The 17,372-nt window shown below is 41.5% G+C and overlaps 1 protein-coding gene across 1 annotated transcript in view; it reads right to left on the bottom strand.

Annotated features, from left to right (window-relative positions):
* Window positions 1-3,917: 3,917 nt before the first annotated feature.
* TANGO2 (transport and golgi organization 2 homolog) overlaps window positions 3,918-17,372 on the bottom strand; it is a 131,311-nt gene continuing 117,856 nt past the window's right edge. The window contains exons 6-7 of the mRNA XM_068271582.1: window positions 14,054-14,124; window positions 3,918-4,322 (exon numbers count right to left, since the gene is read on the bottom strand). Coding sequence (XP_068127683.1) covers window positions 4,165-4,322; window positions 14,054-14,124 — 229 coding nt within the window. The 3' untranslated portion in view covers window positions 3,918-4,164. The remainder of the gene's footprint in view (window positions 4,323-14,053; window positions 14,125-17,372) is intronic.

Here is a 17,372-nt window from a genome sequence, read left to right as displayed (position 1 = left end):
GCACAGCGCGGTGCGCTACGCGCGCAAAACTTTGCGCGCGGGAGATCGCGCGAGTTTCTTCTTATCACTCCTAAACTGAGTTTAGGCGTGATAAAGGGCTTTTCACAGGCGTGCAAACACTTTGCACCGCTTTGTGAATCAAGCCCCAAGTGTCCAGAGATGGGTACTGCTGCCTGGGGGACATTCAGGGCACCCCAGAATAGATCCGGGGACACATGCCACTGACCTTTGGGGCTAGCAACGCTACTGGCATGTGGCTTGCACGTATGCAGCCATGCCCAGGTGGAGACTGCCAATTACTGGACCAATCACCTTATGGAGAAATATTGGTGAGTACAGTTGAGTGCAAAATGTGGCACTGTGTGTGCTTATCAATTCTGGAGATGCGATTGAATGATTTTTTTAGCGTTAAAATACATAGATTTCAAAATGTTCGCAGCAGGACGATAAAAAGCTGGACACAGACAGAATTTTTTTTCCTGCAATGCAAGTAAATGTAAAATGGCAGTTGCTCCGTCCAACTGCCAAAAAAAGTGTACAGCGAGCAGGGAGGCCGGACAGCATCTTTGTATAAATCGTTTTCAGGGAGTGTCTTATGTTCTCATAACGAATAACGGCCATGCTGAGAATCCCCTATTGAGAGATGGACTAGCCCAAAACCTGTCAGTAATGCCAGATTTATACTACTTACTGTAAGTAACAGCAACATAGGAGATAAGTAATCTATGGCTCATTTTACGCAGGAAGAAACGTACTTCTTATTCGTATGTGTTTACATACATATTACATTTTAAGATTTTTTTCGCAACAGTGGTTCTATAATGTGAAACCCTACCTTAAAGCGGAATAAAACCCAGCATTTCTTCTTTGCTCTAAAAAATTATTTACAGCATATTATATACAACCAGCATTTTTTTTTTTTTTTTTACTAGAACAGCATTCAAAAGGATTACACACAGGGCTGGAAAGTTCAGTGCAGAGAAAAGTGGATGCATCCAAAGTGTAGATTATGTTATCTTGTGTTTACTTAATTGTATCAAGTGAGGAATGTGACACATTCTCAGACTGTGCAGAAGCTCCTGGACACAGACAGAGACTCAAAGCATTTCTAAATTCAATACATAATGAATAAAACCAGTTATTAATAAAATTCCAAATCAGCTCTCAAAGCAAAAAATGTACTTTTGGGAACTTGTAATTTCTAAATGAATAATACTTCTGCACAAATGCAAATATGATAACCGTATGGCATATAAAATGTAGGAAAACGTGTTTTTATTGAATATTATGTCAGGGTTTTATACCGCTTTAATGTGAAACACAATGGGGTTGATGCAGTAACGGCTGTTAAGGCAACGCCCGCCAATATTACTACTACTACCATCATCATCAGTTTACCATCTGTTACACAATTAGTGTTACCCACGGACACGGTACATGATTACTATTGTAACACGGTACCGTAGCAACCAAGGCTGTGGAGTCAGTACAAAACTCTTCAGACTCATTTACATAAAACAATCTTGTTGATTGACAGTATGTAAGATCAAAGGAATTACATTACTGTCAAAGCTAGACCTTGGTAGAAGTAGAGGGTGCAGATAGGAATAAAGAACATTGATCAGGCCCTAGGTAAGCTGTGTGTACATGTAAGAGTGATGTGCAGATACTCTGCAGGTTAATGAGAGTATTCTTCCTCTATTACACATTCTTAATGCGCAATCTGTTTTGCCCTATCAGGTTTCATAGTATTAAAACGCGTTGGGGAATATCCCCAATACGCTACTAGACCCTAGTGGTCATCGCTTCTGATTGGATGTGATGTAGATGTACTGTGATATGCAAGTAGAAGGACCTTGAAATATTTGCAGAGGAAGGAAAGGACTTCATGTTGTGGAGTTTGTGGGACTTTATTGCTATTACATATGAATTTGGAGTGGCGGCTGTACTAAGTATTGAACAGATATTCTGTTGTAGCTTACAACATAACTACAATGACTTTTTAACAGAAAATTCTCAGTGGGAGTATTGTCTCCTATAATGCTGCCAGTATTAACCACTTCACCACTGAGGGGTTTTACCCCCTGACCACCAGAGCAATTTTCACCTTTCAGCGCTCCTTCCATTCATTCGTCTATAACTTTATTATTACTTATCCCAATGAAATGAACTATATCTTGTTTTTTTCGCCACCAATTAGGCTTTCTTTAGGTAGGACATTATGACAAGAATTATTTTATTCTAAATGTGTTTTAATGGGGAAATAGGAAAAAATGTGGGAAAAAATTATTATTTTTCAGTTTTCGGCCATTATAGTTTTTAAATAAAGCATGCTACTGTAATTAAAACCCATGAAATGTATTAACCCATTTGTCCCGGTTATAAAACCATTTAAATTATGTCCCTATCACAATGTTTGGCGACAATATTTTATTTGGAAATAAAGGTGCATTTTTTTCAGTTTTGCATCCATCCCTAATTACAAGCCCGCAGTTTATAAAGTAACAGTGTTATACCCTCTTGACATAAATATTTAAAGAGTTCAGTCCCTAAGCTAACTATTTATGGGTTTTTTTTTTATTGTATTTTTTTTTTTTTTAATTACAAAAAAAAAAAAAAAAAATTGGGGAGTGTGGGAGGTAATGAGTTAATTTATTGTGTAAATGTAATGTTTGAATATGTAAAATGCTTTTAGGGTGTAGTTTACTATTTGGCCACAAGATGGCCACATAGTGTTTGTTTACATGCGACCTGTAAGCGTCCGGAAGGACGCTTACAGGAAGCAGTAGGAGGCTGGGAGACTCACAATGATCTCGCTGTTTCTGAAAGAAGCAGCAGATCATTGCGGGGGCTAGATCAATGAACGGGAATGGATTTTCCCGTTCATTGATCTCCGGGCGAGCGGGCGGCGGCGTGCACAAGCGGCGGGTGCGCGTGCACGAGCGGCGGGAGCGCGGACAGCGGCGGTAGCGCGGAAGGTACGGATTTCTCCGTCCCTGGTTTTTTAGGGGGGAAAAAAGGGGCGGAGAAATTCGTACCGCTGGGGGTAAAGTGGTTAAGTTTGCAAAAAAAAAATAAAAAAAAATAATAATCTATTTGAATGTCCACAGCTAACTTTAATATACTAAAGATGGTACTGAAATTATATTTCCATAAGAAAATACTTATGAAGGAAGATATAAATTTAAACTTACTGGCAATATCAGTCTGGCTGCATCAGTCAGAATGAAAACTAGTGAAGATGTACCCATTTGGGTACAGAGCTTAAAGGGATACTGTAGGGGGGTTGGGGGAAAATGAGTTGAACTTACCCGGGGCTTCTAATGGTCCCCCACAGACATCCTGTGCCCGCGCAGCCACTCACCGATGCTCCGGCCCCGCCTCCGGTTCACTTCTAGAATTTCAGACTTTAGAGTCTGAAAGCCACTGTGCCTGCGTTGCCATGTCCTCGCTCCCGCTGATGTCACCAGGAGTGTACTGGGGCCCAGAGCATCGGTGAGTGGCTGCGTGGGCACAGGAAGTCTGCGGGGGTCCATTAGAAGCCCCGGGTAAGTTTAACTAATTTTCCCCCTACAGTATTCCTTTAAAGGGACTCCGAGCTCTGAAAAAAAAGGAAAGTTGTACTCACCAGGGGCTTTTTCCAGCCCAGTGCTGGTCGGGAGGTCCCACGCCGGCGTCCTGGCTCCTCTCCTTCTCCCCGCTGCGGAATGGCTGGCAGGCCGCAGCCCGGGCGACACTCTCCCGAGTGTCGGGCTGCTTCTTCCGCATATGACGCGGATTACGTCACACGCCGGCCGCCTCGCGTCATCACGGCGGCCGGCGTGAAAGTACTGCGCATGCGCGAACAATATCCGATACGTTAATATCTATCAGACATGTGTACATAGCTTTAAGATATGAATCCAAGTTAATATTACTAAGACTATAGCAATTTACTTGCCATCCTTCCACCTGTCCTCACTCCTACAGCAGCCATCAGCATTAGGTATTCCATAATTTACAAGTAAGAGGCATTACAAGCCATGAGCATGCTTCTCCTCACATACTGCATTGCCTGATAAAGCAGCAGCATTATAAAGTATAAGAACAGATTGCTCTTCTTGAGACTAGGGGAAAGAAACGCTGCACTGGCACTTTTGGGAAGAAATGTAGGTCATTTTGTTCTTACGGCTCTTCATTATTCATCACTTTAATGAGCTCCTGCACGAGGTCTTCTCTGGCAATGTCATGGCTCTTTTTGATGATGTCAGCAAAAAGCTTCTTCCCATATTGTAGTTTCTTCCATGGGGTATCAAGCAAACTGCAGCTCAGACCGTACAGTCCTGCAAGAATATAAAGACAATTAAGTTGAAATACCTTTTTTACCCTTGGTAATTTACCTTACAATATAACTTAAAAACAACTGAACCTGGAATGGATGTGTATCACAAAATTAAATCAGTGTTTATTGCCCCCAGTTGTATGATAACCAATTTCTTTTACTCAGAGTTCAGCAACTATATTTTCACTGCAGTGCTCTGTATCATGAGAGAAAGCGGTCAAACAAGCATTTCAATTCAATTTCCTGGGTCCTGTAGAGTTAACATGTCTCGAACTGCAGTATGCTCCACTAGTGGGCTGCAACTTTGTGCCAGGTTGTCCACAGCAATAAGCTGTGACATGAACCTTTGGTTAAATTACACGTTTTGCTCTCACAGCTAAAGAAAGCCGGCTAAATCCTTCTTCAAGCATTCCTAAGCATCCCTCCCATTATGGAAAGAGTAGCTACAGGAAGGTGATGGGAGTGCGTTTGTTTGAGAGAGCCACTACTTTTTTGCCTTTCCCATAGTTTCTATCCCTGGAAGTGAAGAATATGATGGCCTATTAGAGAGGTATTGGTTTGCAGATACACTTGAAGCGCAATCACCATGGTTTCTAGGGAAGTGCCAGTCTTAGTGATTTTCTACTCCCATCCTACCTAATAAAACCCCTGTGTCTCTGTGTCCCATGTCCGTGTGTGAAATCTCTGGCTAGTAATAACTCCCCATCCTCCTGCCCAGACTGAGCTCCCATGAGCCCTTGCTACTGTCTGAAAATGCCTTGGCTCTCTGAAAACCTGTGGGCGAAGCTTGTTTAGTTTATAGGGAATAAGAGTATTAAAACAAAAAAAATAGTATTCGGCTTGAGGAATGCCCTATAAACAATAGGAAAGGAACACAATTATGCAATGAGTAAAAGTTCATCTCGGATCCACTTTAAATGCATACCCACACAGTCTGCTTAGCGTCCCTTTAAGGACTAGAGCATTTTTCAAAATTTTGAAATGTTTTTGTTTGAGTTTAAATATCTTAGTCAGTTTTTAGTCTATCTAAACAAATGAGATATTAGTTTTTTTTCCATACCACTTGATTATATTGATGCTGGAATTTTATTTGTTTTTTATGAAAAATTATGCAAAAAAAAAGTGTTTAAAAAAATGTACATTATCTGAAATTTTCAACCAAGAATATGTAAACATCTTGCGTTGAAAATCTTTTCAAAATGTATTCTTCCATATGTTTCCTATGCATATATGCAAAAAAAATGCAATTTACATGTTCGGTACATTTTAGGTAACGTGAAATTTTTTTTAATGTAGCTTTTCAGTGAAGAAAAGTGACAATGCTTGTTTTCTGCAGTATAGATCACTTCTCTAGGAGCTCTGAGCTACTGAAAATGTAAAATTCCTGTCAAAATGACCCCATTCAATAAACTAAACCACCGTCCATGGGTGCTTTGATAATTTTGGCTGCATACAGTAGATTATTAGTGGAATTATCTTTTATTCAGGTTTGTCCGGTTTTTTTTTCAGGGTTTTATATAAATAAATAAAATGTTAAGCAATGGTACTACTGGAAACATTTTTTTTTATACACAGTTCAGGATTTTCAAGACACTGTGTGCAGTGAAATCTAGCGAGCACTCTTCCTTTTCTGCTTAGAGCAAACCCTGCATCTTTTCTAAGTATATGGTTTTGCTAGCAGTTTGTGTTATGTGTTCAGGTTAATGTTTCCCAGTAAGTCTGGCAACTGCCTTGGAGCTTGTGTGGTTATTATTATCCAGGAAAGAGAGATAGGTGTCACTGTTTTGGGACTTTTTGTAGAGCACATAAGAATTAAATATTAATATGCCCAATTGGATCAATTAAATTGGAACTTTTTTATACCCAATACCTTGACCTAAGTGTGGCCAGGTATGGTTTAATGAGCTAGTCGTCCACACCTCCCATGTACTGGTTGTACTGGTGAACATATAATGGCTTCTGTACATCATCAGTCTTGGTTGGTACAATTGCTGCTGATGTACGAATTGTAGACAGCATTTAGACTGCAACACTTTATCCCCCCCCCCCCCCCCATTTCTCAGAGTGTTCTTCCAATACACCTTGTTTAAATATTTTCGACCACCAACCCACAAGCCTGCAATGCCAATGTGCCATTTTGGTATTAGTCATGATGCTTTCAATATTTACAGGTAAATAAGTAGATGTTGGTAAGCCTTGGCATTTGTGCCTCTAATGTACGATAAGTAGTTTCCTGCCCTTATTAGCAATGCTTTAAGGTGGCAGATGGCCTCACTGACAAATAAAAAAGCCAAAAAGCTTGAATTCCTGCTTCCACTTTGCTTTGATTTCAGCAGTACACCATTCTGCAAATCTTCATTGCTCTGATATGTCCTCATTTTTACATTATATGGAGAGTTCCCTCTGCCCATTTTTTATGCACTTGCAGAATTCTCCCTTCTATAACAATCCAACTTGTGTTAACAAGCCTCATATATCAGGCTTATTCCTGTGCCATGTATTCATTTCAGACCACACAGGTCACACAAACTTCACCTATTCACAATGCAAATGATAGCCACTTTTTATTTGCTGCGCCACATTTAAATGTCATGCTTTGACACAAAGTATGAAACAAGTCAGTGTTTGTAGTGGATCAAAGAGCAATTCATTTCAGAAGGCAGCTAGTTAAACCTTCCAATTCAAGAACAGCAGCATCTGGGGACATTCATGATGGAATATGAAGCAGCTAGAAGAAAATCCATATCGGTCCCGCGTCTTCTTTTCCTCATCTGTTGGTGTCAGGTAACATTTTGTGCCTGAATATAATGTCTCTTCAATAGCTCCCCTGCTAATCTTACATCATTAGGCGTGCTATAAACATGCAACATTCACAGTTGCTAGGCTGTATTCTGGCAACAGGACTGCCTAGCGACTGCTTTGTGTGATGCATAGATTGGTCTCTTAAGATGTGCACGTTTCAATAGGATCATTCAGTTTTGTTAAGGTTTACATTTGGATCTAAGAAAAACAGAAGTGTAAGCGAGTATCTGACAGTTTTCAAGTGACCTTTTCAGCTGAAAAGAGATTAGCAATTAGACATGTCTGAAATGTTTTCGATTGTTTCTGACAATTGTTGGGGTTGTCATTGCTTTGCCAACTCCAGCTCTGGACTGACTCCAGCAGTCCAACTCCATATAGCCACTTAATTACAGTCACACAAAATGGCTGGGAGTTATCCATTTGGTGACAGTTTAGGAAGGATCAGAGTACAGTCAAAGGAATGGTGGGTCTGCATATACAGTATAGTAATAAAAGATCAATTCCTCGATAAGAGCATGCAACATCTTTATTGTACCAATTCATTATTGGAGGATAGTGTTTTGTGCAAGCAGATAAGCACCCAGTATAACAAGTAAGAACTCTTTACTGAAGAAAAAGATGCAGACATATCATACAGAATCAGGAAGTGTAGTTTTGTAAGAACAGAGTGAATACAGGAAATGACAATCCCCAAAAGATTACCATCATGTTTTACACACAGCGACATCTTATGGTTGTTTTTCTATAGTACAGATTAAGGTAACGGTTGTTAAATCTCTAACATTTACCTTGTTTTAAAACCATTTAAAACACTTAGTGTCCCCCGCTTTAAGAGAGTGTTCTCCTTCTTCCTGCGACTACCACATAACCACAGTCAAATCGACCAAACACACCTAAGTACGGGCAAAGTCTCTATACAACTTCGGGCAATCTTCTCCACAACGTCCTTAACACAACAGATGTCTTCTGAGAGTCACCCAACACAGGTGTAGGTCATGCAACTCCAGTTCCTGGTACCAATGTGCACACACTAGGGGAAGGTATGCGGCTCTTCGGTCTAGCATATAGCGAGATATCTCTCGTCACAAATTCTGTCTGCAGTCCGGGCACTCGGGATAAAGCGTGACTCTCTCGAAGCTTAGACACTACCTAAACAAAGGGGTTGGCTGCATATACAAAATCTGGAGTAATGACTCCCACCTCCCAACAGCTGAGAGCAAATCAAAAGAACTTTCACAATGAAGCATGCAAAGCTCCAAGGTCGTGATTTGGGGAAACACTAGAGTAGTCCCAGCTATCTGTGTCTTACAAGTCACTGAAATACTTGACATTTAAAGACATTATTTGGAAGGAATCTTGTTTGGGGGAGGGAAAGGAATGGCGATACACTTTAAATAATAATGGCGTTGTTTTTTGTATGTTAGGAAACCCTATTAATTATCTTGTGCTGTAGGAGCTGTTTTGTCCCCAGACTTACGTCTAATGCATGATGAGAAGGTTCCTGTACCATTCCCAACTTAACTATGCAGTATGATCACACTAATAAAAGTATAACAATATAGTAACCACCCCTGTGAGGATTAGGGGAGGGAATGAGGGCAGGCATCCTAACTGGTCTTAATAACCACGCTTATTGGCCTCATTGACAGAAACGGGGAGGATGCTTATCGAAATGAAATTGAGAAGATCTGTAATTGGTGCAAGGCCAACAATCTTGTTCTCAACACGGCAAAGACCGTGGAACTGATTGTGGACTTCCGGAAACTCCCTCCTGCCCCTCTCCCTGTGCTCATCGACGGGTCCGAGGTCTCCAGAGTTCAAAGCGTCCGGTACCTGGGCACAACCATAACAAGCAACCTCAAATGGGAGCAGAACATTACCAGTACCCAGAAGAAAGCGCAGCAGAGGTTATTCTTCCTACGCCAATTGAAGAAATTCAGTATGGCACGGGAGCTGCTTACCAGCTTTTACACCGCGACCATCGAATCCATCCTCTGCTGCTCCATCATCGTCTGGAATGCAGGAGCAACCACTAGGGACAAATACAGACTCCACAGAGTGATAAACGCAGCAGAAAAGATCATTGGCACCCACCTGCCCTCGCCAGATCTCCTCTACTCCATGAGAATGAAGACAAGGGCCTCCAAGATTTTACTCAACCCCTCCCACCCGGGCAGACGCTACTTCGAGCCCCTACCATTGAGACGCTGTTTCAGATCCATTCCCTCCAAAACCACCAGGCGCATGAACACCTCCCCCAAAGCAGTTTTCCTGTTGAACTCACTGAACTCAAGACCCCCCCCCTTCCCCGATCTACACCACAGACACTCTAGCCCTCAGGGCAAACCTTCCTCACAGCCGTAAACTCTGACTGTCCCAAGACTCAAGCTTGAGCTGCTTTGCTTTACACGTTGACCTTGTATGTTTTGCTTTGCTTGCTTATGTCTGTCCTGTGTTTTTATATGTTCCTGAACTGCCATTTGCCATGTGAACCACAAGCAATTCCGGGTACACCATCTGGTGTACTTGGCGAGAATAAAGATGATTCTGATTCTGGTCTGCCCAATCCACAATATAAACTACGGAAAACAAAGAAAAGAGAAGGGATGAGTTTCTCAGACTCCTGGATAGAGATGTTGGTATAGAAACTCACTAATGACCGATTTCCAGTAACAGATAGATGGGATAAACCATTATATAAGAGTTTAATGAGGATAACTGGCGAGATCATTACAGTCTAATGAGGGTGCCAATTAGAGAAAGCTAGCAAGTAACAAAAATGGTCAGCAGATCAACTGTACACTTCTGCAGACAAATACAGGAAGTTACAAGGAAGCCATTTCTTCTTTTTGTCATTGACACAGAGGAAGAATAATCAGTTATGACTAAATCCTCCTGTCAATGGATTCAATACAGGTTTTTTACTTAAAGTCTCTGGTACAGAATTCCTTCAACAACAACAAAAAAGCAGCTTCGATCATATTGCTCACACTGTATTGTAAATAATAAATACAACAATACTACCCGGCCAGCTACTCATCCACCATGGTTTATAATTTTTGATAAGTGGGTTGCTGCATCAAATTCATCATGCTTCAATAATTTTAAAAACCTGACAGAGGTGCCTGGCTCTTCTACTTACCGCATAGGCTATTGCTCTGTTGTTATTGCCTGATGAAGCAGGGTCAAACCTGTGAAATGCATTGCATTGTCCCCTGGAGTATGTAAATAAACTTTTTTGTATTTGACAAACCCATTGAATTTTTGTGTCTGATTGGAGGAGGCAAGTCCACCACTGCCGCCTCCATGTTTTAAACTTTTTAGATACTTTTATCCTTTTTGCGCTTCTGTATCCATACTAAGCTACATCAAGTCCACCCCTGGTGGAGGGGTGTTACCCCATTTTTTCCTAGTCTATGGAGAGCAACTTCTTAATCCTGAGTTGGGTCAGGTCTAATCTTCCCACCTGCCAATACAGTGGTTGCCTTTGAGGTGACCTTGCTTTGTCAGTATAGCTTATTAGTCTATCATACTTCATTTCAACTACCAGTACATACTACACTATATTTGGCTCTTGGTGTCCCTACTCTGAGTTCAGGCAAAACAGTGTTCATCCTATCCTCCGTGTATATCCACTGTTTCTTTGCGTGACATCTTATCAATAAAGTTCCCTCCTCTCCAATCTCTCTCAACATTTTGTATCGCATAGAATTTGAAAGTTTTTAAACTATTTGCATGATATACACTCTTAATAGTCTGGCCCCACTGGGTCTTAACTCGGATGTGGAAATTTTTGCTTTTTAAATGTATTTCTATGGCTGGATGGAAAACGGCATAATACGGAGAGAGGTGGGTGCGGAGTAAGGGAGCATAAGAGGAAGCTTAGCCAATGGAAACACGCCCTGAAGAAGGTAGGCGGTCCCTACCGAAACGCGTTGGCTACTGGCTGAAGTGTGGTGACGTCACCCCCCCAGACTCCGTGTGCACGCTAACCCGGAAGTCCGTGTGCGGCTTCTTTGGATACTGGCAGTGCGATCCAGCAACGAGTCACCGGCCGAGACTCAGACTGCCTAAGATTGTTCAAAGCTCCGAGGCTTGGGACCTCCTTTGCTCCCCTCTCCAGGATACGTGAGTTGTCTGTTTGGCCATATAAGCTGCCGAGGCAGCGGAAGTTATGAACTATAACTGGCTACACTTAAACTACGGAGAAGTTTACTGTATTTATAGAGCGATGCAGTGGAAGTTATGAACTATTTCTACTGCAATTACATTACGGAGATATTTATTTGCGACGTGAAGTATATATATTTTTTTTGTATGATGAAGTGGCACCAGAAGACGGCGTAGGCATTTGTTAAAACAAATGATAGTGCACTATCTGGACTACAACTATAATCAAGTGGATATACTTCCTTTCCAATCGTATTCACGCATGGAACCGATATCAGTAGACTATTCTAGTGAGCTAGTCCTAGGGTTTTTGCTATATCTGGACACACTACTGGACGAATCACGCTGATCATAGGATTCATGAATGTGGATGGGGTTGATTTTATATATTTTATATACAATTTTATTAAAGTGTTGCATTAATTTTATGCATAGGCGCATGAGTATTATTATTTTTGTGTGTACAGTAGCGGATACTTTATTTACTTTGTGCAGCTAGTCTTGATCTAATTTACAAACGATACAACTATATATATATATATGTGTTTTTTATGGATGAATGATAACTGGTTAAAGAGACACTGAAGCGAAAAAAAATATATCATATAATGAATTGGTTGTGTACTATGAATAATTACTAGCAGATTAGCAGCAAAGAAAATATTCTCATATTTTTATTTTCAGGTATATAGTGTTTTTTCTAACATTGCATCATTCTATAATATGTGCAGATTACACAACATTCAGCATTCAAAATGAGTCTTTCAGAGCAGTCTGAACTAATGACCTCTCCTCTGCCAGAGGAAAAGTAAATAGTTAACTAACAGTTGAGATAATAAAAGTCAGAAAACAGCCCTCTCCACGACTTTGAAAGTCGTAGAGATAATGGCTTTTTTGTATAGAGATAACAACTGGAGTTTCTTAACTCTTCCTGTACTGGAAACAATTAGACTGATGTATCTGATCTTAATGTTTTATTTCTTAGCTGTACTACAAATACAAATCATAATATCATAGTTTTTTTTTTCGTTTCAGTGTCTCTTTAAAACTGAATGCTGACAAAACTGAGGTTCTTGTTGTCCAAAGCCAGTGCTTGCCATCAAAACAGCTCTATCTATATCAATACCAATCAGGATAGGGAATTCAGACATAAACAGCGCCAACCTTGGTGTGCTAATCGATGGGGAATTGAGTTTCAGAAACCAAATTTCGGCTGTAGTTAAATCTTCCTACTTTTATCAGAACATTGCAAAAATTAAACATCTGATTCCCCCAGAGGATCTTCCAACCCTAGTCCACGCCTTCATCACATCACGGCTGGACTACTGCAATGCCCTTTATGCGGGCCTCCCCAAAAAGGACCTGCTCCGCCGCAATTAGTGCAGAATGCAGCTGCCAGATTGCTAACAAACCAGCCTCGCCACTGTCACATTACACCGATCCTTCGCGCACTGCACTGGCTACCAGTAGAATGGAGAATACTCTTCAAGATTGGACTGCTGACATTCAAATTACTGCACAATCTTGGCCCTGGATACATGAAGGACTTTGTTATAATTTAAGTAGGCCTCAGTTATTTGGACTGAGTTTTAGGTAAAAGGCTTGTTCGCAGAGTATATAGCTTTAAATAGAGGTTTTCGTGATGCAGGCAGAAGCATCTCAGTATCTGCTTGAAGCAGATGATACAAGCAGATACTGAGAAGATGTTCCTAGTCCAAGGTCTTAGGCCTACACTGCCCCAGACAAATGGACTACGGGAACAATCAACATGGGCCATATTTATAAAACATAACATTCCTGCAACTAGGGCATAATATCTTATAGAATATTAATCGAGTAGGTGTGTGTCCTGACATCACAAGGGATCTGAACCAATCATAGATGGATCAGATGGGGTCACATTTAACTCTTTCTGGTTCGTATAAAACCCACAGCCGGAGTAGGGAGTAGCACTCTTTCTGTCTTGCTACCTGTCCCGGCTGGCTTAAACCTTTATGTAATCCATTTCTGTTCTGATATGATGTATGCTGTACATAGGTAGTCTAAAGGATGTAACATAGGATAGACATAAGAAGATTACCTGATTACCTTCAACAGGAAGGTGATCAAGAACTCGTAACGCAACATGAGAATCTGCTTGGCTAAGATGTGACGAACTGTATCTGTATATCTGTTTCCTGAATAAACAACTTGTACTTTGAAGACGACTGAGAACGGTCTATCTCCAATAATGCTTGCTGTGTGAGAGTCAAGTTATCTCTCACAGTCTGTGAGGTGCAACTCTAAGAAGTTACTGGTGTCGAAGCAAAAAAGTTATTTATAACAGACTTGCTGAAGCTTCACCACACCTCTCACAACCTCAGATCAGCAGGTTCTATAAACGTGGTCACTCCCAGAGTGCACCTCAAAACCTTTGGAGACAGAGCTTTCTGTCATGCTGCCCCTACTCTTTGGAACTCCCTACCATACCCAGTAAAGATAGCCCCATCCCTGGAGTTATTCAAATCAAGACTGGAAAGCCACCTGTTTACCCTGGCATTTCCGGACTTATAGATTTCTTCCTCTGTTCCACGACTTACCAATCAACCAATTATTGGTCGAAGCCATGCTTAGGCGCTTTGAGTCCTAAGGAAAAAAATCGCTTTACAAACGTTGTTTGTGGTTATCAGGCTATTACTGGTATTGCTTGAATTCCTAATAGTTCTAATATTCACCGAAAAATAACCTTTGATATATTCAATGGAAAAGGATATTACTCACCAGGATTTAATTTGACTGGTTCTCTTTCTCCTTTGGATCCATAATAGTAAATTACATCTTCCTTTGTGTTACTGAAAAATAACAAAACAAAGTTAAAAAAAATGTACAAATCTGGTTAAATCAAAAAACTAAAAATGTAGGGACTACCAGCAAATAGCAGCCATAAAAATCCAGTATAAACATCAACTGCCTTCACCATCAATGTAAAATGTATTTTGCAGTGTATAAAAGCAGCTATTTGGAGCAAATGGCTCAATAGAAAAAGGATTTAAAAAATTTGAAGTCCTAGTTCACAGAGCTCAGTTGTGTTGCAGAATAATTCTGTAGGTAAACTCACTGCGCATACAATTCTATGTACCTGTTTACAGTACTGTGTTGTAACTGATCACATTATTCTAACATGTATGCAGGCTTTGTAATGAAGTCTATGTCCAGTCTCCAGTGCAGTTCACACTCATTATAAAGCATGCGTTATGCAACTGACCACTGTGAACCTAGCCTTATAGGTATATCAAATAGATTAGTTGTAGTGGCTGTAAATATCTTTCATTAGCTATTTGCTAAAGCATCAGCTGTACAATTCACCTCTATGTAGCCATTATTGGCTACAATTCACAACTATGTAGCTAAATAGGGAGTCCTGCCCAATGACTCCTTTTTTTTTTAAAGTCGGATTTTCTTGATTTTTTAAGACACAAATACAGAACATACAACAACAACCCCAACACCCCCCCCCAAACCTCCCCCCCCCCCCTAGGTGCATCGTGTCGTCAAAAAGGCTCAAAAGCGGGATAACGCAAGGAGCCACCCCTACACTTGTAGAGATAGAAGTAGATTGAGCGGCCATTCTAGGTACATGGAAAAGCATAACAATAAATCTCAACAGATTACAAAAGGCATAGATCCAACAGATCGATAAACCCAGAAGGACAAGTGGCGAGGAGCCACTGTAATTGTGGATAGGTGCACATAATTAGGAACCGGAAGAGGGTGAGTGTGATGTGATATATTCCGACCACTGCAACCATATTCTTTCAAATTTCTGTGGGCATTTCCTGTTTAAGTACGTTAGCTTGACTTTATTTATTCTTGTAATCCAGGAGCTTTTCGAGGTGGGTTGATCCGACATCCATTTAGAAAATAGTTCCCTGCGGGCATATAAACATAGGATCTAGAGTAGCATCATCATAAAGACCCAACAGAAGAGCTTTAGGGTCCAATACAATTCTCTCCCCCATAACCTTGGTAAGTGTTTTAGCTATCATATTCCAGAAAGTTTGAAGGATATCACAAGACCAGATCATGTGAAAGAAGGTCCCCGCCTCCCTCTGACATTTAGGGCAAATATCTGACCTGTCCGGAAAAAGGGCCCTCAGCTGTATTGGTGTGCGATACGTCCTATATATTAGTTTAAGATGCATAAACTTATCAGTAGCTGAAATTGTAACCCCCTCCATGTTTGACAGGACATCTCCCCATTCGTTATCTGATAAAGGACCCACATCTGCCTCCCACTTCAGCCTGGCCTTATCTAATCTAGGAATGGTTTGAGGGATCAGTCTGGAATAGATCTCAGAGAGGGGTCTCTCCAGCTGTTGTTTTATAAGCGGTGCTTCTATACGGTCTGATTCCCAGGTCCAGTGGCCAGGGAATTGACACTGCCAGGCGTGGCGGACTTGGAAATAACGAAACAGCATACTATTCGGTAACCCAAAGCTATCTTTAAGTTGGGAAAATGAAAGCAGCATGCCGGAGGGAGCAAGTGCCCCTGGAGGCCCATATCTGGGGATCCGTTATGGATATGAAGTGCGGGAGTTTGGGGTTACCCCAAAGTGGAGTGTAGGGGGAGAGAGTGTTAGGTTTTCCCATGCCAGCTCTGCTAGTCTCCCAGGCCTTAATGGTAGTCCTCATAGGAGTCGTGATAAAAGAGTACCTGTTAATCCTCCTAAAAAGGAGGTTCAACGGTAACTCAAATGAGCCGGCAATAGCGGCCTCCAGTACAACTGCTGTGTTTCGCGCATCCTGGTAGAACCACCAACGTATGGACACAAGCATAGAGGCCAAGAAGTATTTACGTAAGTCTGGGAGCGCCAGACACCCCCCCCCCCCATCCACAGGAAGCTGCAGAGTGGTAAGCGAAAGGCGTGGAGAAGCCTCGCCCCAAATAAAACTGGACGCAATATTATTATTATTATTATTATTATTTATTGTATTTATAAAGCGCCAACATATTACGCAGCGCTGAACATTAATTTAGGTTACAGACAATATTTAGGGGTGACATACAGCAATATGACAATACAGGAATACAAGAAAACCAGATCACGCAGCACAGTATTAGTACAAGGTAATGCTTAGTCACTGGATGAAGCATGTAGATTAGGCAAGTTAGGTTCACTCAAATGCATGGCATGGGTTCACAGTAATGGAGGTGCCAGATCAGGTAGGACACAAAAGGAGGAGGACCCTGCCCAAAGGCTTACAATCTAGAGGGAGAGGTAAGGACACGAATGGTAGGGGACCAGAGTTCAGCTGTAGGTTTAGAGCACTTGTGAGGGGTAGTAGGCCAGAGTGAAAAGGTGAGTTTTGAGGGCTTGCTTGAAGATGTTGAAGGAGGGGGCTGCCCTAATGGGTGGAGGTAATAGAGCAATAGAGCCAATCTTTTTGAACACCGACTGTGGAATCCAGACAGGAGACTATGTGAACCTGGGGAGAAACAGCATCTTGAAGAGATTCACCCGTCCCACAACTGAAAGCGGAAGGACCCTCCAAATCTGGACCTTTCAGGAGTAGTGATCAATAACTGGTTGTAAATTCAGGGTACTAAAGCTGTCTAAAGAGTCGTCCACCACTATACCCAGATATTTAAAACTGTGAACCCATTTTAATTGGGAATGGGAGGCCGAAGCGGTGATATGTTTATCAATTGGGTATATTAGGGACTTATCCCAATTTATGCGAAGACCTGAGAACATGCCAAAAGAGTTAAGGATATGGAGTGCTGCATTCAGAGATGGCCCTGGATCACCCAAGAAAAGGACCAGATCGTCAGCATAAAGTGCCACCTTTTCGACCACTCCCCCTACCCGAAGTCCTGTAACATCGTCAGAGGACCTAATTTGTATAGCTGCTGGCTCAATCGCTAGAGCAAACAGGAGGGGGGAGAGAGGGCAGCCCTGGCGGGTGCCTCTACGAAGGGGAAAAGGATCCGAAACCTCATCATTGGTTTTAATTCTGGCAACTGGGGAGTGATACATTAGTTTAACCCATGCGATAAATTTGTCCCCAATCCCATACAGCTGGAGGACCTCCCAGAGGT

This window comes from Hyperolius riggenbachi, chromosome 1, assembly GCF_040937935.1.
Source record: "Hyperolius riggenbachi isolate aHypRig1 chromosome 1, aHypRig1.pri, whole genome shotgun sequence".
Classification (NCBI taxonomy): domain Eukaryota; kingdom Metazoa; phylum Chordata; class Amphibia; order Anura; family Hyperoliidae; genus Hyperolius; species Hyperolius riggenbachi.
Note: the sequence above shows the minus strand (reverse complement) of the source record. Positions and strands in the feature narration are given on the sequence as shown.